The 26286-nt window shown below is 42.2% G+C and overlaps 1 protein-coding gene across 8 annotated transcripts in view; it reads right to left on the minus strand.

The window, feature by feature from the left end:
• Positions 1–26286, minus strand: part of LOC105478088 (steroid sulfatase) — a 428088-nt gene that overhangs the window by 250881 nt on the left and 150921 nt on the right. For all 8 annotated transcript variants that reach the window (XM_071089045.1, XM_011735064.3, XM_011735060.3 and 5 more), the window contains 3 exons: positions 22300–22437; positions 9073–9232; positions 722–843 (listed from right to left, as the gene is read on the minus strand). In XM_071089045.1, coding sequence (XP_070945146.1) covers positions 722–843; positions 9073–9232; positions 22300–22437 — 420 coding nt within the window. The remainder of the gene's footprint in view (positions 1–721; positions 844–9072; positions 9233–22299; positions 22438–26286) is intronic.

Here is a 26286-nt window from a genome sequence, read left to right on the forward strand (position 1 = left end):
AAAGAACTCCCAGGTCAGGAAATGGGATAGTACTGAAGAACATTTTATCTTTGCTTTAAATATCTAAATGTAGCAAATACGCATGATACACAAAATACAGATTCAGTGAGTCACGATCCATTATCTTTAGACTGGGAAAATAAGTCAGGTAAACATTTAAATGCTATTCATTCCTTCTCTAGCCTTTAGTGCCATGCTAGAAGAGTGAGGGGAATGCTTTGAGGACATGCAGAGGAGGTGGCATTTCAGCAGGGTCTGGGGGGCATTGAGCAGTACCCTCCAAGACGGATGAGGCAAGACATCCTTCCAGGAGAAGAGCCTGCAAGTGTAAGCAAAGCAATGCACAGAGCACAGGGCTTGCTGTCCTCAGTGTGAGAGGAGTACCAGGAATGAAGCTGGGAAGCTGTGCATGCAATAAAGGACCAGCCACAGCGCCCTGTTGAGAACAGGGAGCTTCCTCTGCTGGGATAGAGAAGCTGTGGGTGGTGTTCAGGTAGGTGAATGACATAGCCTTCTGATGTCCTTCTACCTGGACAACTATGTCACCAGAAGGAGAAGAGAGGAGGAGGAGGGAAAAGAGGACAAAGCAAAGCATGGGCACACATTGAGGCACCTGTTGGCCTCCATTGAGCAGAGCCACCTTTTTGCCCTTTAGTTTTAACTATTCCCATGGCATAGGTTGCACGGAGCATGAGAAGCGTGGAAAGGTCTGTTTACTCACTGTTCTGAGGGTGCCAGCGCACAGCATTTAAGTAGGCGTTGCAGTAATGGAAGAGAAACTCATGATCGGAGTGTTGGCTTTTTCCTTCAAGCAGGGGCATCAGATCACGTCCATCAATGATCCTGTGGGATAAACAGCCAGGCATCAAGTGGTGAATCAGTCCTGTGTTCTCAAATGTCCTTCTGAACCAACAAGAGCATGAGGGAGCTCCAGTCATAATGAATACAAAGAAGACTGACCCCACCTGGGTGCCCTGTGCAACAACACATTGATCCCAGCTCTGTCCGTGCATTCCATCTGCAAAGAGCACCATAAGCTGGAACTACGGTCATCCCCATTGCATAGATGAGAAAACAGAGGCACAGAAAGGTTAAGTAATTTGCCCAAGGTCATGCGACCTTGTTCAGAGTAAGAATTGATGGGACTGATATCCAGCTGATCTGGCATTCGCACCCTTATTCTTCCTATTGCTTCTCCAAAACACAATTTTCTGTCTATTGCCTGACCAAAGGGAAAGCTTTATTCATGAAATACAGGTCTGCTGAAAAGACGGGCACCTGACATTTTGGATTAAAATAAAAAGATACTATATTGCATGAGGCAACTTGGATTCGTAGACTGAAATGAATGCAAATTTCTCATTAAAATGAATTAATTCATATACAATAATAATGATACCATTAAATAACCAGGGAACAGATTATTCCCAAATGAAAATACATCTCCTCTACTACTGGGATCTAACTAGGCCAAGAAGGGGAACTTTCCAGATTGCAAACAATAAGACATATGCAGCTGGTGATGAGCAAAATAAGATTGCTTATAGTTTGAAGAAAGGAATAAAGTATAAAATTGTGTTTTATATTAAACATAAATTAACAGCTACATGAGAAATTGAAACCATGATACCATTAGGCCATTGCCATCAAAATGAGAGGCAGAGAATTATTTTGAAAGGCTGAGTGTTTAACTTGAGGATTTTCTTTCTCTGATTAAAAACACTACATTCCTGTCATCTCTTGTTACAAGGCGTTTAGAAACTAGAAGTTTGACGTGGCTGTATAACTTGGGTGAGTGTGTTTTAGAGGTCCTATGTCCCTTGAGCTTTCTCCCATGGTTTATTTTGTTGTCACTAAAAACCCATAATGTAATTATAGCCTTGTTGTTAGCACTTCTTTGGCCTCAACCCTTGTTATTAATCACGCTCTCTGCAGAAGTCTGTAGACTGAAAATATTCTATTATCATAAGTAAAAATAAGAACAAAAGACTGGCTTGGCTCACTTCCCAAACCAATGTTCCCGTGAACCACGATGGGAAGAGAAAGAAACATGGTAGAGAGAGTTCTATTGAGACGCAGCGTGTGCCCTGAAATACTGTTTCCATCCTGAAATGGCAGTCATCTTGCTTGGTTCTTTTCAAATTCCTTTCAAGAAAGACTCAGGCCTTTATGAGATCCCAAATAAAGTTGAAAGGAAGGAAGAAGTAAGAGGGGAAGTGGGCAGGCATGGGAATTAGACCAGGAAAAGCCCCCAATGGTGAAAAGTGATCTGAAAGAGAGAGACAAGGGACAGAGGATTTCCATCCTTCCCCAAGTGGGGAGAATGTCTTTCAATGACTTCCCAAAAGCAAGATGGAATCCCCAATTTCTGGGACACAAACTAGACTTTTACTTTTTGAATTTGGCTTTTTTTTTTTTTCATTTGCCAACAAAATTCAACATGTGATATAAGAACATGAGAGATGGAATTGCTGTCTTAAGATCAGTATTTTTCAAAATTTTTTTTTTTTTAGAGACAAGGTCTTGCTCTGACATCCAGCTATGGTGCGGTGGAGCAACCATAGCTCATTGCAGCCTTGACCTCCTGGTTCAAGCGATCCTCCTGCCTCATCCTCCCAAGTACATGGGACTACAGGTACATGTCACCATGCTCAGCTATTTTTCATTTTTTTTTTTTTTTTTTTTTTTTTTTTAGAGATGAAGTCTTGCTATGTTGCCCAGACTGGCCTTGAACTTCTGGCTTCAAGCTCTCCTCTGGTCTTGGCCAAGATCAGTATTTGATAACTGAAATTGATCACGATTACAGGAAAGGGGGATTTAACTAAAACAAAATAAGACTCCAAGTCTCATAATTATTTTTTCTTACTTAAAAATGAAAAATTTGAGATTTTTTTTTTAAAGGAGGGGCACAAAGTTCATTCTGCAAACTTATTTTTCTTCCAATGTGGAGACAGACTTTTTTTTTTTTTTTTTTTTTAATATCCTACACCTAACATGGTCCTTCCTAGAGGCAGGCCATAAATCATGCTGCTATGGAAAGCCACCATTTAACAGTGCTGCAGAAATATGGCCTGTCAAAGGAAGCCTCATTTCTGCCATGAAAAATGGAAAGTGACTCTGTTGAGCTCAACTTTTAAGTGGTGTCTAAGCTATTGAAATATTTGGGATTGTTTTAAACCACTTGTGGGATTCGCAGTTAACCATGGCAATAACCCAGAGAACAGCACATTTCCATTAATGCTGCTAGTACAAAAATGCTTTTAGAGTGTCATGTTCTGGGGGAGATGGGCCAACCCACTTTCAAAGTGACCCAAAGCATTGCTGTTTTCTCTGGAAACAGTCTAACGGGCTTTTTCTTGCAAACTAATTCAAGTTTTTGTAGCATGTTTGCATAACAGCCAATGCTAAAAAAACTGGATGTGTTTTCTGTCCTAGTGCCCTCATGGCTCTTGGTGGAAAAGGGAGTGTTTGGGAGTGTTTTTCATTTGGAAGGTGAAGTTATTCTCCTTGAGTTCCTGACTGACAATGATGGGAGCGCTATTAACAGGTTGTTAGCAAGGCATCCTTGCGTCAAAATTTCAGATCAAGTTAAATACCATACAGACAATTTTTACATAATTAAAAAGGGCATGTTCTGGAAACCTTCCCTGAACCCTATTGATGTCATTCCTCCAAGAATGTGCTGTGCTCTCTTTCAGCTCTGAGGCTTTCAACATCCTCATCCCTCCACATGGAATGTCCTTCCCACCCGCCCATTGCCTAGCCAACTCTGGAAGGACTGAAGGATCATAAGAGAAAGAAAAGATTTAGGGTGATACAGAAGGTAAGGTCTTAGATACTAATAGAGAAGCTTATTTGGGGCACAATGTTGGTGAGCAGCTTATTTGATATACAAATGACAACAATTTCAATGTAGACAATCATAGTTAAGGAAACATTTTTAGGAGAAAGTACACATATCTGTAATAAACTAAAGGGAATCTTAAGTATTCAGAAAGTTATTTTCACAATTTAGAAAAATATGTTTCCATTTGTAAACATTAAGCCCTCTGCCATATTTGAACAGAAAGCAAGATTAGTATAAGTGGTTACACACACAAACTTGGGATTCTTCCCATGAAGAGAGTCACCTTTAATTTTGCAAAACTGATGTGAACCTGATATAGCTCACTGACTTTTTCATCTGTTTTACTCTATTGAAAAGGTCTTCTCTAGTGGCTCAGCTATAAGTTACTGGGAGAAGTCAGCTAAATCCATTCCTTGTCTCCATTAGATAAAAGTGTGTTGAGCATTAAAGCATTAATTTGTTTTTGAAACTTTAAAAAATGAAGTCAATTTTTATTTTAATTATGGACCAGAAGCTCTAAATATTTCACCTCTAACATTTGATTCTTGAGGTTGCCAGCACTCTGTTTCCTTGCGTCCCAGCTGAAGGGACTATGGTTAAAATGTTGAGTTTTCCAAAAGGTGTAACCAACTATGGCTTGTTGCCATTCTCTATTACTGATGTTAATACCATGTTAGGAAGGGGCATGGTCATACTCATACTATGGCAATATTGTATCTGCTTGCAAAGATGAGACTCAAAGAAACAATTTTCACGTTAATGAATTAAAACACTTAGGTATTAGATTCTTCTTTTTTGTAAGCCCCTGTTGCTGCCTTTTGTAACACAAAAGGTTGTCCTCCATTTATTTCCAAAATCAGCTTATTTGGAGACCTGGAGGGAAATAATTTTTCTGAATATGCCCAGGGTGATGGACACTGAAAGTTCTTCTGATAAGTCATGCCACTGAATGAAAATGAATCACTAACATGCATATGAAAGAAAAATTCATTGCCAGAGAGAAACCTCACGTAAGCACATCATAGGGTTGACTTAGAGAACTATTCTCACTGCAGTGTTAAGATGCTGCAAAACAAAAACAAAACAACAACAACAACAAAAATCTTTCCTGTGTTCCTCCGGACTACCTTTCTTTTGGCTTAAGTAGAAACCTTGGATCCAAGGGCTTCTGATCTGCCACCATGCTTTGATTGGCCAGGAAGGACTCCCACTAGATCCAAAATGCTTCCTGAGAATTACAGGACAGTGCTTGAAGAATAGAGGTCTGCTGAACAGAAATTATCCTCTTCAGACAAAATGCAGAAAGAAGCGAAGGCACTTTGTTAAGTGCCCATCAAACAGCTTGGGTCCAACCTTCTGAATGAGTTTCTTCTCCTGAGAAGCGCAAATTTAATATCTCTCTAGCAGGAAGCTGAGAAAGCTTATTTGCACCACTCTGAGCAGGAAGGAGTTAAGGCTATTTTCTAAAAGGCAGACATCTGTGTATCACATTTATAGATGGATATAGATGTGAGGGTATTGTCTAGATGCTTTTATTGAAAAGTTTTGATGGGATTTTCCATTATAACAACATTTTCCATAAAGAGCAATAATAAATTTCAGGGTAGGATTTCTCAACGTCAGCACTACTGACATAACGGGTAAGATAATTCATCATAGTAGGGGACTGTGCTGTGCATTGCAGGATGCTTGGTGGCACATCTGAGCCAGTAGCACCCTGAGCCAAGACAATAAAAAATGTCTCCAGGCATTGATAAGTGACCCCTGGGGGAAAACACTACTTTAGATATTCAAAGTCTTCTGGACAAATACATAAGAATATTACTGGACCTGGTTGGCAATATGCTTTAAATAAGGTACTGTGTGATAATTCTATTCCCATGAGGCACTTGGAAGCACATTTCTGTTTTCTAACCTGTGCTGTCTCTAGGATGATGAAGACATTTTACAGCTGGACTAGTACCAGAAGCTAGGACCTCAACACAGAAGCAACATATGTGATTTAAAACCAGGTCAACTGGCCAGGTGCCGTGGCTCATGCCTATAATCCCAGCACTCTGGGAGGCCAAGGTGGGTGGATTACCTGAGGTCAGAAGTTCAAGACCAGCCTGGCCAACATGGTAAAACCCTGTCTCTACTAAAAATACAAAAATTAGCTGGGCGTAGTGGTACGCACCTGTAGTCCCAGCACTTTGAGAGGCTGAGGCAGGTGGATCACCTGAGGTCAGGAGTTTGAGACCAGCCTGGCCAACACAGTGAAACCCCCTCTCTATTAACAATGTAAAAAATTAGCCAAGCATGGTGGCGCATGCTTGTAGTCCCAGCTACTCCAGAGGCTAAGGCAGGAGAATCGCTTGACCCTGGGAGGTAGAGGTGGAGGTTGCAGTGAGCCGAGATTGCACTACTGCACTCCAGCCTGGGCAAATGAGCAAGACTCTGTCTCAAAAAACAAAACAAAACAAAACAATGAGGTCAACAAGCACCTCCAAGGTTCATGAAAGGAATCAGAAACAGAGTGGAACCTTCAGTATTGAGAGTTGGTTCTATTGATGACAGAAACCCACACACAAAATACTTGGGTCTTCTAAGAGGGACGCTGTTTACCTTCTTCATTGAGCACATATAAGAAACACAGATTGACCTCCATCAGCCTCAGACTAGAGCAGCTAGAAGGTAGAAGCAGTAAGATTTCCCTTTATGAATCTTCCTCTTTGCCTCTGAACTTTTTCCTTACCTTGCTTTTCCCCCACTGGGTAGAAAGCCATTCCAAGATATTACAAAAGTGAAGAGCAGTGATGGTTTTAACATTATGGGTCATGAGAGACAAATTTAATAAAAGAGATTGACTGAACATTCTGTTCTAGCTACTCGAGGAAGTATTAAGCTTTATTCCAAAGGTAAGAACTACAGCCAATGAGGAGGTGAAAGAGAATGGGATTTTTGGCTTTATACAGGAAAAACTTTCTGTAAGACACTGCTGCCATGTTTTCCATCACTAGAGTGGAAAAAAAGAATAGTTTGACTGGAGTAGGAGATCTTACAATTCCCCTATTGGCCTCAGACTCAAGGTGAGTGGCTCAAGCCTGTAATCCCAGCACTTTGGGAGGTCGACACAGGAGGATTTCTTGAGCTCAAGAATTCAAGACCAGCTTTGGCAACATGGTGAAACCCCATCTCTATCAAAAATACAAAAACTTAACTGGGCGTGGTGGCGCATGCTTGTGGTCCCAACTACTCAGGAGGCTGGGGTGGGAGGATCGCTTGAGCTTGGGAGTAGCAGGGTGCAATGAGCTGAGATGGTGCCACTGCACTCCAGCCTGGGTGACAGAGTGAAACCCCCATCTCAAAAAAAAAAAAAAAAAAAGAAGAAGAATATGGATTCAACCAGTGCAGGTCTAGAATCTCCACTCTTAGCCATAGCACCCGCTAGTCTCAAAGCATGATCCAGAGACTCTCTGGGACCCTTTCAGGAGGTCTGTGAGGCCAGTGTTATCTTTACAACAGGAAGGCACTCTTTGTCTTTCTCACTATCACTCTTTTAGGAGTGTACAGTGAACATTCCTAGTGGCCACAGGGTGAATGATGACATCATCGATGTATTAGCCAATGGAATGTGAGCTTGGAGTACTTTGGTGTCTTAAAAAATTTCATTTTTTATTACTAATATAACAAGCATCTCTTGACACAACCCACATAACCAAAAGATCATTGGGGTCCTCAATCATAGAAGAAATGAAAAGGGGTTTTGAGACCTCAAAGTTTGAGAATAGCTGAACTGTCAAAGCTGCATTTCTCATTGGTGTGTATCTGTGTGTGTTGAGGAAGAGTGTATATCTAAAGCAGAGTTGAAACCACTAAGGAAACAAGGTCGAATACAGTAGGAGGGGGAGGAAATCTATCTCTGGACTTGCTTTGGCAGTGCAGTTGTTTTTGTCTTTCCTTTCGCCTTTCCTCTTCCTTCTCATTGTAGCTGAATTTAAACAAGATTTGCAGCCGCCTGCGTGACATTAGCCTGGTCTGTCACCAAACTAATGAAAACAATTAATCAGTGTGCTTCACTTAAAACTCTTCAGATTGGTAATAACACTTAGGAAGAAACCACTGGCAATGTCATATGAAGTCGTATTTAAATTTAAGAGAAAGACATTTCATTTAGAACTTCTCAGTGAAGACGTGCTGGGAAATGGGGCGTTAGCTGGGGAACTGGCTGCATTTCTCACTGTTACAGCAAAGGGCTGCTGAGTGTGGACAAAGGAAAAGGTGTGGGATCCCAATGTCAGAGGTCAAAGAGGTTGTGGCCCAGCTGCACAATGGCAAGCAATGGAGGGGTGAACAGACGAGAACAATAGCATGAGCACAATGCTGAAAGACCAAGGCTGAATTAAACACTACCCATCCACCTTCCTGGTCACTAAAAACCTTCAGTGCCTCTGAGTTTATTTCCCTCTGGAAAAAGATATTGGCAGAGGGGTTTTTACATTGGCAAACCCACCAGTAAAGCCCCAGACTGGACAGAGATAACAAGTCCAGCTGGAGGCAGTGTGACACTCCAAATAGAGGGCCTCAGCAGCGGCCTCAGGGCAGCTTTCCTCTGACCTTCTCCTGCCCTCCTGGCTCTCAGTCCCACGCTACCCCAAGGTGCCAGAGAAACTAGAATCCTTCTTCCCCATAAGAACCAAAACTGCGATCCCCAAAACCATCATCAAAACTAAAAGTATGAATCCAACTTTCCCCCTGCCTTTCCGTGGAAAAACTGCCCATAAATAAATCCTCTGACCTACCTTGTTTGACTGTAGGTCATAAGACCCCTGCTCCGGAGAGGGCCCTGTCCCATGCCCAGAAGGAAGGAACACTGCTCAGAGAGGCCAAGACGCATCTAGATAGACAGGCCTGGCTGGGTTTCCCCACTCAGTCCGTTAGCATGAGGTCAGACTTTTCCCTCCAATTCTACTTCTACACACTGCCCGTACTTTGTTGAACCACAGCATAAAAATGAACAATTTCCCCTGTATCTTTAGGTCTTCCTTTGGAAGCCTCCTGTGTACACGTTAAGTAAATTTATATTCCTTTTATCCTACTAATTGACCTGCCTCAAACCCGTGATTTTCAGGAAAACTCCAGGGGGCCAAAGGCCTTGGTCCCCACACCATTATGCAGGCAAACCGGAGCATATTGGGCTGTGAAATCAGAGCTCGACAATACCAACCACCCTGGCATCAGAGTACCTGTCCTCAGGCAAGGGTGCTCCAGCCAGCTTGGCTACTGTAGGAAATATGTCCATGTTGCTAGTGGGCTCATCAATCTTCTGGCCAGCCTGTATCACCCTGGGCCAACGAAGGATGCCTGGAACCCGGATACCTCCTTCCCAGTTGTTTGCTTTTCCTCCTAAAATATCAAAAAAGAGGTAAGAGGCAACAGGGAGATTTCAACGCTTTCAATGCTCACTTCAATGGACTCTTTTGTGCTCAGTGTAGAATAACCAACTGCTCTAATTACATAGATTCCATCCATGAGTATTCCATGAGCAATATAGTATATGTTGTATTGAAAAAAGGAATATATATGACACAGTCACCACCATGCGTGACATGGTCAGCACTGTATGCCATCTTGAACAAAAACTTTGTAATCAGAGGGACTCAACGCAACAAAGATTTGAGTCACCAAAGATTCAAATCAATGACTCTGGAGTCAGGGAATTCAAGTTCCATTTCTACTTGACACCAGCTGTGGTAGGCAAAATAATGGTGCCCCCAAGTGTCCGCATCAAAATTCCTGGAGCCTGGAGCCTGGGGAAATGGGTATTTTGCCTTATATGGCAAAAGGGACTCTAAATATGTGACTAAGGATTTTGAGATGAGGAGATTACCCTGCATTGTCTGAGTGGATCCAATGTAATCATAGGGTTGTAAACAAAAAATAAAATCCTAAGCACCTCGACTAACAGAATGGACCCCTCCTCTCAGCAAAGGGCATTCCAAAGGTTTAACCTGAAACACTAGTTCAGGCCATGATGGAAAGAGGGGATTGAACATGCCTCATTTTGCCCTCCTTCCTTTGGAATTCAGGTACAACTGACCAGCATTAACATGAAAACAGAGACCTTAAGACGGACAAAACAGACTCTTTGTAGCAATAAGATACCAACACCACAGACAGCAGGCCCTGATAGAAATTGAAGTAGTTTACCCCAAAATATATTTCTTTGACATTTCAAAATAACCCCACACAGCTGTCTCTTGTGAGGAAAACCTACAAGACAATCCCCTTCTCTTTCGGGGTCTTTTCCCTGATCTGGGAGAGAACTGAACTGACCAAGAGTCTGGTATCTTTTAAAGTCTGATAAGAAACATGTACAATGTATTCTCTCTAAAGCCTGCTCCCTGGAGGCTTCATCTGCATCATAAGAACCTTGGCCTCCACAACCCCCTTATTTTAACCCAGACACTCCCTTCTATCGACTGCAGGTCTTTAAATCAACTCTTTCAACCAACTGCCAATCAGAAATTCTTTGAGTCCACCTATGACCTGAAGCCTCCTCACCCCCCACCCCCCGACTCTGACTCCAGACTGAACAATGTACATCTTACATGTATTGACTGATGCCTTATGTCTCCCTAAAATGTATAAATCAAGCTGTAGCCAGAGCAGCTTGGGTACATGTTCGCAGGATCTCCTGGGCCTGTGTCTACTTGGCTCAGAATAAATCTCTTCAAACGTTTTACAGAGTCTGACTCTTTTTGTAGACAGGGTCCTTTCAAGGGAAAGAGGGAGTCAGAGAAGTGGAGGGGTATAATCACAGAGAGAGGCTGGTAGATGCTACGCTGTTGACTTTGAAGGCAGAGAAGGGTACCCCAAGCCCAGGAATGCAGGCAGGCGCTAGGAGTTGGATAAGGCAAGGAATAAGATTCTCCCCTAGAGCCTTCAGCAAGAAACAGCCCTGCCAACACCCTGAGGACCCATTTAATTCATGGTTATTCCCAAAGGAAAATAAATCATTCTACCAAAAAGACACCTGTACCTGTATGTTCATTGCTGCACTATTCACAATAGCAGACGTGGAATTAATCCAGGTGCCCATCAACAGGGATTGGATAAAGAAAATGTGGCACATATACATCATGGAATACTACACAGCCATAAAAAAGAACAAAATATTGTCCTTTGTAGCAACATGGTATAGCTAGAGGCCATCATCCTAAGAGAATTAATGCAGGAACAGAAAATCAAACACTGCATGTTCTTCCTTATAAGTGGGAGCTAAACATTCAGTACTCATAAACATAAAGATGGCAACAATAGACACTGGGATCTACTGGCAGGAGAGCAGGAGGAGGCCAAGGAGTGCAAAACTATCAGGTACTATGTTCACTACTTGGATGACAGGATCATTAGAACCCCAAACCTCAGCATAATGCCATATACCCATGTAACACACCTGCACACGTACCCGCTGAATCTAAAATTTAAAAAAAAATCATGTTGTTTTGAACCACTAAATTTGTGGTAAATGATTACAGCAGACATAGGAAACAGATACACCAGCCCTTTGCATTTGAGAAAACAGCTTCAGCTATCTGGGTCTCACATTCCCACAACGTTTCCATGCGAGTATTATATGGAATGATTATCCCAACTGCCAAGCTCAGTGCCTGCAAGAGAGGAAGGGCACAAAAAATGGCTATTATCATCATTGTTATTATTTTATTACCAGGATGGCTCTTACCAGGAGAGTTGAGGAAACAGGCTTTGTGCCTATGAGGCAATTAGAATATAATTAAATACAGCATTGAAAGGGTACTGGCAGAGGCAGAAAGACTGAGTTCAGAGTGGATCAGAATGTCAGCAGATAATCTCAGAAGATGGTCATTGAAGGAACCAAAACATTTCACCCCAAAATACTCTTCTTTAACATATTTTGAGGTGGATGTTCAGAGGGTCTGCAAACAGAAGCAGCCCTGCAAAACTGTCTTTTGTGGGGGAGATTTGAATCTGTAGAGAAAATCTGGTTGGGCGTGGTGGCTCACACCTGTAATCCCAGCACTTTAGGAGGCTGAGACGGGTGGATCACCTGAGGTCAGGAGTTCAAGACCAGCCTGGCCAACATGGTAAAAGCATGTCTCTACCAAAAATACAAAAGTTAGCCAGGCGTGGTGGCAGGCACCTGTAATCCCAGCTACTTGGGAGGATGAGGCATGAGAATTGCTTGAACCCGGGAGGTGGAGGTTGCAGTGAGCCAAGATCTTGCCACTGCACTCCAGCCTGGATGACAGAGTGAGAATCTGTCTCAGAAAAAAAAAAAAGAAGAGAGAGAGAAAATCTGCATTGAGGCAGCCAGGCTTTCTCTGAAGGCCTCCCTTGTCTGATCTAGGAAAGATGAACTGAGAGACTCACACCTTTAAAGTTCTGCAAGAAACATTCACCATCTCTTCTCTCTGGGGACTGCTACACAGGAGGTTTCATCTGTATAACAAGATCACCTCTGCTAGCCAGGCGTCCTCTTCTCCCCTCTCTTAACCTGTGTGGCCACGAGGCAAGGCCCCATTCTTTCTGTAACCTCAAGATGGTATAAAAGCATCAACCCTCTAGCCATTTCTTTGAGATCTATTTTGTAAGGCTCCATGCGTGTTAATAAATTTGTGTGCCTTTTCTCAGTTGCCTTTGTCAGCAGATTTTTCACAAACCTTCAGAGGGCAAAGGGACAGTTTTCCTGTGGCCCCTATATGACCAACACCTCCTGTTGAGGGATGGAGACCAAGCGCTCCAGTATAGGGCTTAGACAGGACAGGCCTGAAGTCACTCCAGCTGGGCAGGTGACCCATGGCTGGGGGAATAAACACTGCTTCCTCACCCTTTATGACAAAGACAGCACAGAGCTAAGTGGTACTGAAGTAGCCATCAGGAAGTTAGGCTGGGGACAAAGGGAGTGGAGTTGAAGTTCAGCTACTCAAAAAAGAGGCTGTTTTAAACAATTGGTGTGAAGCATTAAATAGACAGTTAAGTGAGAATGAAGCCAATGAAAAAATGCTCATTCCTCTCAGGAATATCATGTGTGAGTCACACTGGAAATAAACGCCACTTAGGAAGCAAATTACTAGAGACAGAGGTTTCAGGGGTCCTGAAGCAAATCTCCATTGTTAAAAGCTCATCTCTCTTTTTTTTTTTTTTAACCTTTACAGGAATGCCTCCTTTTATTGCATTCTGTGCTATCTGCGCTAGTGTGTTTTGTGTGTTTTTCAGATGTTACATTATTTATCTATGTATTTGTTTATGTACTTATTCTTATTTATTTTAGGTTCAGGGGTACATATGCAGGTTTGTCATATAGGTAATCTGCATGTCTTGGGAGTTTGGTGTGCAGATTATTTCATTACCCAGGTAACCAGCATGGTACCTGATATGTAGTTTTTCAGTCCTCTCCCTCCTCCCACCCTCCACTCTCAAGTAGGCCCCAGTGTCTGTTGTTCCCTTCTGTGTGTCCATGTGTACTCAATGTTTAGCTCCCACTTGTAAGTGAGAACATGCAGAATTTGGTTTTTGGTCCCTGCATTAATTCTTTTAGGATAATGGCCTTCAGCTCCACCTATGTTGCTGCAAAGGACAGGATCTCATTCTTTTTTGTGGCTGCATAGTATTCCATGGTGTGTATGTACCACATTTTCTTTATCCAGTCCACTGTTGATGGGTATTTCAGTTGACTCCATGTCTTTGCTATTGTGAATAGTTAAAAGCTCATTTCTTACAGCTGAAGACTGTAGACTGAATTCCTCTCCTCAGCAGGCTCTGACCTTTGCAGACATTCAGACATTCTACATGCCCAGTCACTTAGGGGAGATTCCTATGGAAGTTCACATCATACTTTGTAGTTTCTGTGATGGCCTCCTAAGAAAGTTAAAACTCTTCCCCTTATTTTATCTTTTCAACATCACTTGAAGGTAATTCTCTGACAGATACTGTGATTCCTGCTTCACAGAGATCACAGCCAACAAATGGGAAGTTTAACTACTTTGCCGTAGTTCATTCAAGCAGTTGAAAGCAGAGCTTTGGGAGGAATCTCAATGTGTGAATTACAGTCTAGTTTTCCTTTTGTTCCATCAAACTCATAAAATTTTCACCTGCTTATCCTGCTACTTGATCAAACTCACACCGTCTTCACTTTAAATCTAACAACAACAAAATAAGTGATTGTTATATAACAAAAAAGGGCTGGTTTCATGAATGGTTTAGATATACAAATATTGCCCCCTTGTTTTAAATAAAACAGCATAAATAAATGGGAACAAAAACCAAGCTATTAAAATCAGGAAAAAGCACCCTCTCAAAGTTAATCTTCTAGATGCAACGTGGCATTGTGTATTGGATTCCGAAACAGAGAAAGGGCATTAATGGGAAAGCTGGTAACATGGGAAGGTTAATTTTGACAAAGACACCATAGTTGTGTAGGATGGTAAGATTGCAGATAGCTGGGTGAAAAATAGACCTCTGTACTACCTTTGTAATTCTCCATCAATCTAAACTCATTCATAACATTTTCATTATAATATATATGAAATATATAACATAGTTGTACAATCTGAGGCTGAGAGAACTTCAGTTATGTGCTGACGGTCACTTATTTAGTAAGCAGTAGAGTTACAGATACAAATCCAGGTTTGTCTGACTCCAAAGCCTGTGAATTTTTTTTTTTGAGACGGAGTCTCGCTCTGTCACCCAGGCTGGAGTGCAGTGGCCGGATCTCAGCTCACTGCAAGCTCCGCCTCCCGGGTTCACGCCATTCTCCGGCCTCAGCCTCCTGAGTAGCTGGGACTACAGGCGCCCACCACCTCGTCCGGCTAGTTTTTTTTTTTTGTATTTCTTAGTAGAGATGGGGTTTCACCGTGTTAGCCAGGATGGTCTCGATCTCCTGACCTCGTGATCCACCCGTCTCGGCCTCCCAAAGTGCTGGGATTACAGGCTTCAGCCACCGCGCCCGGCCAAGCCTGTGAATTTAAACAGTTGTCCGATATCACTTTATCTTTGCAGCAAGAGCACTGGTGCCAAGTTTTCTATGTCCTGAGAGAAGAGGATCACACCATATTTGTAAACCACATTTAGTTTCTACAGCCTATGTCGAAACTCAGAAAGATACATCTGAACAGTAGAATTAAGGATTGAGGCACCGAGTGAATTTCGTACCCTCCCAGGAGTTGATCTGTGCATCATCTTTAAGGTGAAAGGCAATGTCCAAGGATGGTTTACTAGGGCTCACCAGGGGAAGCCAAGGGATGCATCTGGCTGTAGAGCCATGTGAGAGAGTGGCTGAAAAACATGGCCCTTAAACAGCAGATAGTGGCTGGGTGCAGGGGCTCATGCCTGTAATTCCAGCACTTTGAGAGGCCTAGGCAGGTGGGTTGCTTGAGACCAGGGGTTCAAGACCAGTCTCAGCACCGTGGTGAGATGCCATCTCTACAAAAACAAAACAAAACAAAAAATTAATTTAAAAAATTAGCCAGGTATGGTGGCACACACCTGTAGTCCCAGCTACTCGGGGGGGACTGCTTGAACCTGGGAGTTTGAAGCTGCAGTGAGCTATGACTGTGCCCCTGCACTCCAGCCTGGGTGACAGAGAGACAACATGTCTTAAAAAACAGAAAACCAAGCACATAGTTTCACAAAAATCCACAGGCACATCCAAGGTCTGTGTATTTTACAACCCAAGTGCCAGTGATCTATTCCCCTCTGAGGAATGTGCTAATATCCCAGAACTCCGGGTGATGGAAGAGGCATCCTATAAGAACATGGCTTGATGTATAACCACGTTGAAAGCAAAACAAAATAAAACAAATCTCCTGCAGAGGCCCTGGAAATATCACAGCCTGCCAGAGATTCCAGATCCCCAAAGGAGCTCCAAGCCACAAACGGCCACCTGGTGGCAACACTTCTGTCTGGGTGCAAAGAAGCGGCTTACCTCTGCTCAGGTTAGATGCACAGAGCACCTCTATTGCAGGCATGGGACTATGTGCCTGTAGCCCCTAGATCTAGCCACCTACTGACCACCTGAATGGTAGCACCAGGCATGGTTTCGTCTGCAGCTAGTGTTAACAAAATTGTCACACTTGTGAAATGCTCTGTTGGAAGCTCTGAACCCACTATGTGGAACATCACAAGATTCCCATCTTGTATTAATAGTTCTGAGTCTATATTCAGGTCCTAAAGAAATGTATCCATAAACATAATCTTGTGCAATTTTCTAAAGCTATAAAGGGAGAGATTTTACAACAGTCATGGCAAAAAAATGTTTTAAAATTTTTTTAACAGATGATGAACACATCCGAGCACACACTGCCTATGGAAAAACATGTTGGAGGAAGCATGATCACACATTTGCAGGCATGTGTTGATGAGCAAGTGCCCTTGTTTGTCAGATGGTGTAGCTTTCAGTCTCCTTCCTCCTGCGATATTGCGTTGAAAATGAGATGCGCCAAATGTGTCTGTCAGGCTGAAAAAGCACCAAAATCTGCTCTCCCAGGCACCACTCACATTATCATTGAGCAGAGTTCAGAGGAACTCAGAGGGTGGACACGGGATGCTTCATTCATTCAGCAGATATTTAATAAGCACTGACTTGCTATGATCAGGACTAATGATGGAGTTTCACATGTACCCCAAACCATTCAAACTCATGACTTCAATATTAACTCTTGATTCTCACCATCACTCTGCAAGGCAAGTAACCCATTTCACAGCCAAGAAAACTTTGGCAAAGGTTACACAGCCAGTAATTGATGGTATTAGGTATAGTTCTAGAACCTGTCCTGCCAAATGCTAGGCTTTACTGATTTTCACATCCCTAAATGGGACACAAAGGTATACCATGGAGATTATGCCCTACAGAAACTCACAGCCTCAAAAGATAGCTCAGATAATACTCACTGAGAACTGTGATTGTATGCCAACAGAATCCCAGAGAGAACACAGTGAACAGGGACCTTGCCCTACAGAAATTAAAAGTCTCAAAAGACAGCTTAGATATATCCACAGGCCAGGCACAGTGGCTCACACCTGTAATCCCAACACTTTGGGAGACTAAGGTAGGAGGATCACTTGAGGTCGGGGTTTGAGACCAGTCTGGGCAACATAGTGAGACCCAGTCTCTACAAAAAATAAGAAATAAAATAGTCAGGTATGGTGGTGCATGCCTCTAGTCCCAGCTACATGGGAGGATGAGGCAGGAAGATTGAGTAAGCCTAGGAGGTTGAGGCCGTAGTGAGCTGTGATCATGCCACTGCACTCTAGCTTGGGTGACAAAGTGAAACCCTGCCACAAACAAACAAACAAACAAAGATATGCCCACAGATAACTTTGATTAAGTACCAACAAAAATCAAAAGAAATGTCTTTTACCTGGGCAAACCTGCCCTGTACCAATAGGTTTTGACTTGGGTTTTGAAGCAGAAATTAACTTAGGAAAGTTGGAGAATGGGATATGGGGGAAAGAAAAAAAAAAACAGGTGAAGGAGTATGAATTATTTTTTCTGAAAATTTATAAGCAGAGAAAAAGCCATGGTCTAAGTTTAAAATTTAGTAGAGTAATTGTCCAACTCACACTTTTAACATCCTGATGGCATGTTGTGATGATGTTCTCATCACAGAAGGATGATGGCTGAGTTACTCAATCTCTCTAGGCAAGCGTAGCAAGGATTCTTCTACAATTTACTCCAAGACTCTTGTTAGAAACAGCTGTTTGCAAACCAGGCTTCTATTTTTGTCCTTCTGAATGCTCCCACACAGCAGGTCAAATCACTTTTAATGGCAAGAGCATATGCTAGTCATTCTTATGCTTGATCTGGGCAGAGTTTTATGAAATATTCTGTTTTTCATTTTTCTCCTCAAATCTTCCCATCTGAAATAACACTAATTCTCTGAATTGAGGCAAACCCCGTTGAAGTGTGTGATGATAATTCACGCGAAATGTTTTCTCACACAAGATGCTACATTTTACACTCTCCTTGATTTATTCATGCCAAAGACTAAAACCCATGAATTGCAGATGGGAAATATAACAATATTTTTCAGGTTCCACCAGTGTATTACCCACCTATTACGAGGGCAAAAATAAGGAACCTGGTGATATCAGTTGTTAAACAACAGGTCAAGAATTGAAGAATATCCTTAAAATTAATTGACACAGCTCAAATGATTAAGAATGACTCCTCAAGCAATACATCCAACTACTAAGGAATCTGAGTCAAGGGTTGGCAAACTTTTTCTCTAAAGAGCCAACTCTGTTGTTGTAATTAAGCAGCAGCCAGGAATAAGACATTCACAAATGAGCATGGCTGGGTTTCAATAAAACTTTATTTAGAAAATCAAGGGCTGGTTTGCATTAGGCCCACATGCTACAGCTAGGCCAGTCCTGTTCTAATTTACTAAATTTTGATTTTTTGGGGGTAGGGTGAGCACACCAACTTGGACCTTACTCCATAATATTAAATCCATCAGTATCGGGGGGAAGTGTCACAGCAACGTCTACTAACATTTTTCTTGTCACTTAATTGAACTCCTACTTAATATTGTCCGCAAGAATGAAAAACTAAAAAATATATCTTACTCTGGAATGTGAAGCTAAGCATGTCCTGACTGGGGTTCACCTTTCCAACATCACACCTTGGTTGAGCTGAGTCCCACGAAAATGTCCTGGTCAACAGCTCATCCTCTGCTCTCTGGAAAGTTCTGCTGCTCCCTCTTGATGGTTGCTCTGCTAGGATTTGACCCTGGGATGGTTAATATTAAGTGCCAACTTGATTGGATTGAAGGATGTAAAGTATTGTTCCTGGCTGTGTCTGTGAAGGTGTTGCCAAAAGAGATTAACATTTGAGTCAGTGCGGGCTGGGAGAGGCAGACCCACCCTCGATCTGGGTGGGTACCATCTCATCAGCTGCCCACGTGGCTAGAATAAAGCAGGCAGAAGAACGTGGAAGTACTAGACTGGCTAAGTCTTCTAGCTTCATCTTTCTCCCTTGCTGGATGCTTCCTGTCCTCGAACATCAGACTCCAAGTTCTTCAGCTTTTGGATTCCTGGGCTTACACCAGTGATTTGCCAGGGGCTCTTGGACTTTCGACCACAGACTGAAGGCTGCACTATTATCAGCTTCCCTACTTTTGAGGTTTTGGAACTCAGACTGGCTTCCTGGCTCCTCAGCTTGCAGACAGCCCATTGTGGGTCTTCACCTTGTGATTGTGTGAGTCAATTCTCCTAACAAACTCCCTTTCATACAGACATCTATCCTATTAGTCCTGTCCTTCTAGAGAACCCTGACTAATACAGCCCCCACACCCAAATCATTTACAAAGCTCCTTAAAAGCCTAGATAACAAGCCTCTCCGATTTCATTAAGCCTTCTATGATCAGGTATTATTTTCCTACTTTCAATTTCCACAGTATTTTTCAAGTTCAAGTTTATGGGACATATGACAACCAATTCTATGCATGTCTCATTCCAACAGGATCAACAGTATTTGAGAACAAACTGTCCAATGCATTGTTAAATCAACTGAATAGTGTAATCCCTTCCAAATAGATGGTACTCAATATATTTTGTGTAACAAACGAAATAATGAATTAATGAAGAGTATTGCTGTGGGAAAAAAACAGAAGCCTACAGGTGAATGTGATTACAAATTCCTATTTCTAACCTTTTCTGGTCTCTATTTTGCTACATGCTTCATTTCCCTAATACATTGCATTCCTAAAATTTTCTCCACCAGAGTCATATACTAAACGGCTTGACCTTTGACTATCAAAAGAGAAACTCTCCCTGAATGTCATCAAAGAAAATGAGCCCATAAGCATGAGCTATGCCCACTCCCTGCCCTCACAGGGCCCAGTTTACCCACCATGGCCACATCCTTCTCACTTTCCCACCTCTTTGCTGTCCCAGAATCCCAACCTTTCTCTCCTGCAGAGCACGCTTAACCACACAGCTTCAATCATGCCCATCTCAAAAGTGAGAAATTCAAGCCTCCCATTACGGGATCACAATCTCCTGCCTGTCCATGTGACTTTTTCAACAACATGTGCAAGCTCTGTCACATTTAACTGTGTAGTATTAAGGTCATACATTTTGTCAACTGAAGCCAATGCAATGAAATCACTCTGCTTATGGCAATGCCTGAGACGGTGGTGATCCAGCAGTTGCATTCTCTGTTGAAGTGGACAGTCCCAATCATTCCAAATGGCCCTTCCATTTTCAGGGTGTTTGCTAATGTTAACCCATCTGTCTGGTCCCTGCTCCCAGCTCAGATAACCCACAAGGCAGAGCTCAATGCCCGGACATGATACCAAGTCTCCATGACCTGACACTGTCAGACCTTGCTCACACTTTTTTTTGAGACAGGATCTCACTTTGTCAGTCAGGCTGGAGTGCGGTGGTGCAATCAAGTCTCACCGCAGCCTCCACCTCCCAGGTTCCACTGATCCTCCCATCTCAGCCTCTGGAGTAGCTGGACTACAAGCACATGCCATCACATCTGATTAATTTTAAATTTTTTTTTTTTTTTTTAGAGATGGGGTATAATTATGTTACCCAGACTGGTCTCGAACTCCTGGGCTCAAGCGATCCTCCTGCTTTGGCCTCCCAAAGTGATGAAATTACAGGTATGAGCCACTGCACCTTGCTACACTTTCATCCCTAGAAATACTGAGCTGCGTTTTCATTCCCCATAAGTATTTCACACCTGCCCACTGTATACTTCCCACCTGTCCTCTCCTAGCCAACAATGCAAAACGTCAACCTGCAAAATGTCAGTTCCTCCTGGAAGGTTCTCTCAATTCCCAAGTTGGGCTAACTGCCTTTACCATACTTTAACAGTTCCCTTACCAGTATATTATACTGAAGCGGTCTCTTATATCTCTATCTTAAAAACCAGTAGAATTCTAGTAGAATTTAGAGGCATTATGTCTTTTAGTAGAATTTAAGCTACTAGCTTCTAGTAGAATGTAAATTAGTAGCAGTCGGAGGCCGTTTATTTCTTGCCTTTATACCCTATCAGCTAGCCCTGTGCCTGGCATGTTCTATAGAATCAATATATAAATGCATGTCAGTCAAATTCAACCAAAGGCATGAATATATAAACAAGACTAATGTGATCTTCTTTCAAAGGTGAAAAGGCTGTGGATATCTGCTGGAGGACTAAATACTGACACTAGCATGAAGGGGCAGCTTTGCCTACTCTTGGGAAGCCAATGACGATGTTTGCCAACATCATTTGAACATAACTACCTTGTAATAAGCTACCAGAGTCAGTCACTACTATTTTTTTCTCACAATAAAAGTATCAATTGCTCTCTGAAAGCTGCATTATTGAATGAGGGAAAGAGATGTCAAAATCAGTGACTGTAAGAAGCAACTCATAAGTGACATGGACTCAGGCCGCGTGTTTGGAATTTGGCCTTAGCGTAAGGAAAAAATGCCCGAAGAGCAGTGCCTTCCATGCAGCCATCAGGGAATTTTAAAAGCATTTCTCTGCACATGAAAAAAAAGTCTATATTCTTGAACACTCTGGAAAATATGATCCCCCACCCCCACACTTCTGCAGAAGCCATCTATAGAGTTAATTTATCCATTCCATTGACATTTATTACTTGCCTGTAGGCAGAGAAAAAGGGAGGGAGGAAGAGCCTCCTTCAGGGTGACCTTGACTTAGGAGAGGGATGGAAATGAAGCCAGACATTGGAGTTTAACTGTTCTGTTCTGAGAACACAGGAAATCTTGTAGTATGAGGAAAAGGCAAACTCTAAACTCAACTAAAAGAAAATCTTAAGGAAGTTATTCTGGTCCCATGTAAGGGATGATATTTTAGGAGAAAGGGAAGAAATAGGGAGAGAAGGAAACAGAAGGAAGAGAAATCTGAGAAGTGTTCACTATTTGTATTAGTCAATTTTCATACTTCTATGAAGAAATACCTGAGACTAGGTAATTTATACAGAAAAAGTTTTAACGGACTCACAGTTCCACATGGCTATGGGGCCTCACAATCATGGTGGGAGGTGAGGGAGAAGCAAAGGCACGTCTTACATGGCATCAGACAAGAGAGCATGTGAAGGGGAACTGCCCTTTATAAAACCATCAGTTCTCATGAGACTTACTCACTATCACGAGAACAGCACAGGAAAGACCCGCCCCCATGATTCAATTACCTCCAACTGGGTGCCTCCCAAGACATGTGGGGATTATGGGAGCTACAGTTGAAGATGAGATTTTGATGGGGACACAGCCAAACCATATCCCTATTCATTTAGTAAGTTCTTACTGAATGCCTACTCCATGGTTATTCAAGGCACTAGGACACAGTGGTGAATGAGGCAGCCCAGATCCCAGCTTCCATGGGAGAAGGACTATGAGCAAATATAATAATAAAAGTGACCAGCAGATGAGCTAAGAGGCTAGAGCTTGTCCATCCCAGCATTTCTCACCTTTATAGATCCCATTACTTCCGCCATGAATTTCTCCTTTGGAAGACACTTCTTCTACATGTGCTCCCTGGTCCGATGTGAAGTAGATGAGGGTATCATTAGCCAATCTCAGCTCATCTAGAAGGTTCAAGATCTGCCCTGGAGGGGAAAAAGACTCCATGTAAAAACGCATATTCACAAAGCAAAGGGAGATGGTTGCCCTACTCAATGGGCAGCTAATTTCTCAAGGTGGAAGTAAATGTTCTTACAAATTGGATTTTATCCCAACATGAGACGTGATGCAATCAAGACTGGCTGTGGCTGTGTTCTTAGAATAGACACCAAGATTCATTGACTTGAGTGCCATTTAGAAGGACCATTTGAACCTCTGGGTATCATGAAGTGATTCTGCAGGGAGACCTGAGAAAGTATTCTATAAGTACCAGGTCCATTGATGGGGAGCCACTTGGAGGCAGGTGCCAGAAGAAAGAAGCTGAAAGGTTGTTCTCACCAGCTGGTGTTGGCCCTAAGGCTATAAAGAAGTCTATCATTTTTCCTTATTGGATGGGAAAACTAAACCAGTGATGTTCCTCTTATGTGAACAAATATGTATATAGATATTTTATGAGAATATTCTCTTTTAATATTTACGGTAGATATCCAAATCTAAACTATCCCTCACATGAATATCAATATTCCTCACTGATAGAGGAAGAACCAGGAGTTATTCCCCAAGTCTAAACTGTTCATCACAAATATCAACATTCTTCTTGTCCTCACCTTCTTTCCCCAAAACTAACACTGTATACCACCCCCAGATAACCCCTCAAAAAATAATAGCAACAACAATAATAGTAACAATAATTGCTACCATCTGTTGAGCACTGTCTACACGTAGAGAATTTTATTACATATTATCTTGTTTAGAACACACTGAACCCTATGAGTAAATAGCACTAGCTTCATTTTAGGGGTAGATCAACAATGCTGTAAAAGGACAACTTGTTCAAGTTCAGATAGTTGGGAAGTGGGAGAACCAGAAAGTAAGAATCAAATCTGATTGAAAACTCAAAATGCTCAAATCCTGAACAGATGAGTAGATAGACTCAGCGAGAATCACAGAGGAGTAAAACATACACCAGAGAGAAAAAAAATATTGTAGAGATACATCCTGAAATACCTGAGGATGAAATGGAGGTGGTGAAGAAGATGATAGCTGCTGTCTTCTTCAAAAGAATGCAGGACAAGAATAAATGAGTCTGGGATATAGATTCAACAAGATTAGCCAGGAGTTAATAACTGTTAAATATGAGTGAAGGGCATATGGAGGTTTAACTGTACTATTCCATATCTGCATATGCTTATAATTTTCTGTAAGAAAAAAATAGAGGAAAGTTGAAGTTTGAAGAAGGAGCTGAAACCTGGACTTTCTGATTAGGAAGTTATCACCCAGCTCTCAAATCAGAAGACAATGATGACAAACTAGAGGTATACAATGTACAGTTTCCACAGGGCTCTACATAGTCATATGCTGCTTATTTAATTTAATAAGTCATTGCATACTGCTAGGCTTTGATTGGTATATCAGAGCCTGACTCCACTTCTTAACATTTGAGTGCCAAGAGTTTTTAAGCCTCATCTCTCCCTCTTCTTCTCATGCCACTCAGGCTGATAAGAAACCCTGGGTGCTCCCTCCTTCACCGCCAGTGGGAGGTTGGAACTATGCAAGCCCCTGTCTGCATGCAAGAGACCCTTATCCCAGCCCCAAGTCCTAATCACCATAAAAGCAGAATCCGTTTCTTTTCTGTGCTCTCTCAAGCTATTTTTTGTACTGGTTTAGTAACCTGCTGTATTAGTCTGTTCTCACATTGCAAATAAAGACACTCCCAAGACTGGGTAATTTACAAAGAAAAAGAGGTTTAATTGACTGACAGTTTCACGTGGCTGGGAAGTCCTCACAATCATGGCGGCAGGCAAGAGAGAGAGCCAGCCAAGCGAAAGGGGAAACCCCCTCATAAAACCATCAGATCTTGTGAAATCTATTTATTACCATGAGAACAGTGGGCGGGGGGGGGGAATCGCCCCCATGATTCCATTATCTCCCACCGGGTCCCTCCCACAACACATGGGAATTATAGGTGCTGCAATTCAAGATGAGATTTGGGTGGGGACACAGCCAAACCATATCACCTGCTGTCCTTAGAAAGCCACATTATATGAGTAACAAGCCTTTTCATATCCTCTTAGTGTGTGCGTGCTGTCACTGGTCTCGACATGGGAATCAAATTTTGGGTGGGCTCTTAGTCGCACTAGGATGTCCACAACAACTGATATTCTACAATGGCCCCAGGCATCCTCTGTGGTAGAAATAATTAAATATAGGATTTGGAATACATCCTATCCAGCAGGTAGATCACACCCTGCAGGGCCAGACCCTTCACTCCAGGTTGTACTCACACGTACTTGGTTCCGAAAAGGGGAAGGAGAAGGACTGCAGAGTGAGCTGCCCATGGAGGTGGCAGAGATGATTTCTGATGCAAAAACAACACCCAAGTCATTTGTGCAAAGGCATATTTTTGCTATTTGATTGCAAGTGCCACGGGCTAGAGTATATTCAATGTTTCTCAATTTTTAACTCAAATGATAAACATTCCCAGAACCCACACCATATATGTAAATGTCATACTCAGAACCAAAAAATAAGACACCCGAGGGCCGTTTTAGCAATTTGTCTCCCGTGATAAATCATGATCAGGCAGACATTTATTATGGTGTTATCTGGTGCAGCTAAGCAAACCACCTGTGCACTTGGGCTTGGGGTTGTTTGGCTGAGACACTAATTTAAGCCTAATTACTTTGAAAATGGTAATTAGCTTAATGACTTGAAATAGAAGGAAGCAATAAGGCGCTATAACCCCCATTTATACTTTGAAAGAAAAATGTCCCCTTTTGCTCATACAACAACTTCTGTGTAAAATAACACAGATTAGGCAGGTAGCAGAGGACTTAGGAATTTGCTTCCATGTATTGTAGTTAGTATTTAGTGAAAGGCATATGACCATACACCTTCCTTTGAAACAAAATTCATCTTTCTATATGCAGAAGTATCTGCACAAAGAAAATGCTGCAAAGAAATTTCCTATAAAAATGTGTCTCCCGTAATAATTCATGTGCACACAAAAACCCACACACAAATATTTATACCACATCTATTTATAATTGCCAAAACCTTGGATGCAGCGAAACTGCCCTTCAGCAGTTGAATGGAAAAATAAACTGTGGTACATCCAGACAATGAAACATTATTCAGAGCTAGAATGAAGTGAGCTATAAAGCCATGAAAAGCATGGAAGGATCTTAAGATATTTCTTAGTGAAAGGAGTCAATCTGAAAAGGCTACATACTGTATGATCCCAGCTATGGGACATTCTGGGAAAGGCAAAGCTATACAGACCGTAAACAGATCAGTCATTACTGTCGGCTTGGGAGAAAGGAGGGATGAAGAGGCGGAGCACAGAGGAATTTGGGGGCAGTGAAACTACTCTGTATGATCCTGTAATTGTGGATCCATGCCATTACACCTTTGTCCAAACCCACAGAACATACAACACGAAGAGTGAACTCTAATGGAAACTATGGACTTCAGTTAATCACAACTTATTAACGTTGGCTCAATTGTAACAAATGTACCACATGAATACATAATGTATATAATAAGGAAACTGTGTGCAGGGGAGAGTGTATGAAAACTCTGTACTTTCTGTTCAGTTTTTCTGTAAACATAAAACTGCTCAAAAATAGTCTATTACTTTTGTTGTTTTTGAGACGGTCTTACTCTGTCTCCCAGGCTGAAGTGCAGTGTCACAATCATGGCTCACCACAACCTCTACCTCTTGGGCTGAAGTGATCCTCCCACCTCAGCCTCCTAAGTAGCTGGGACTACACGTGAGTTGATATCACCATGTCTGGCTATTTTTTTTTTTTTTTGTATCCTTTGTAGAGATTGGG

This window comes from Macaca nemestrina, chromosome X, assembly GCF_043159975.1.
Source record: "Macaca nemestrina isolate mMacNem1 chromosome X, mMacNem.hap1, whole genome shotgun sequence".
Lineage (NCBI taxonomy): Eukaryota > Metazoa > Chordata > Mammalia > Primates > Cercopithecidae > Macaca > Macaca nemestrina.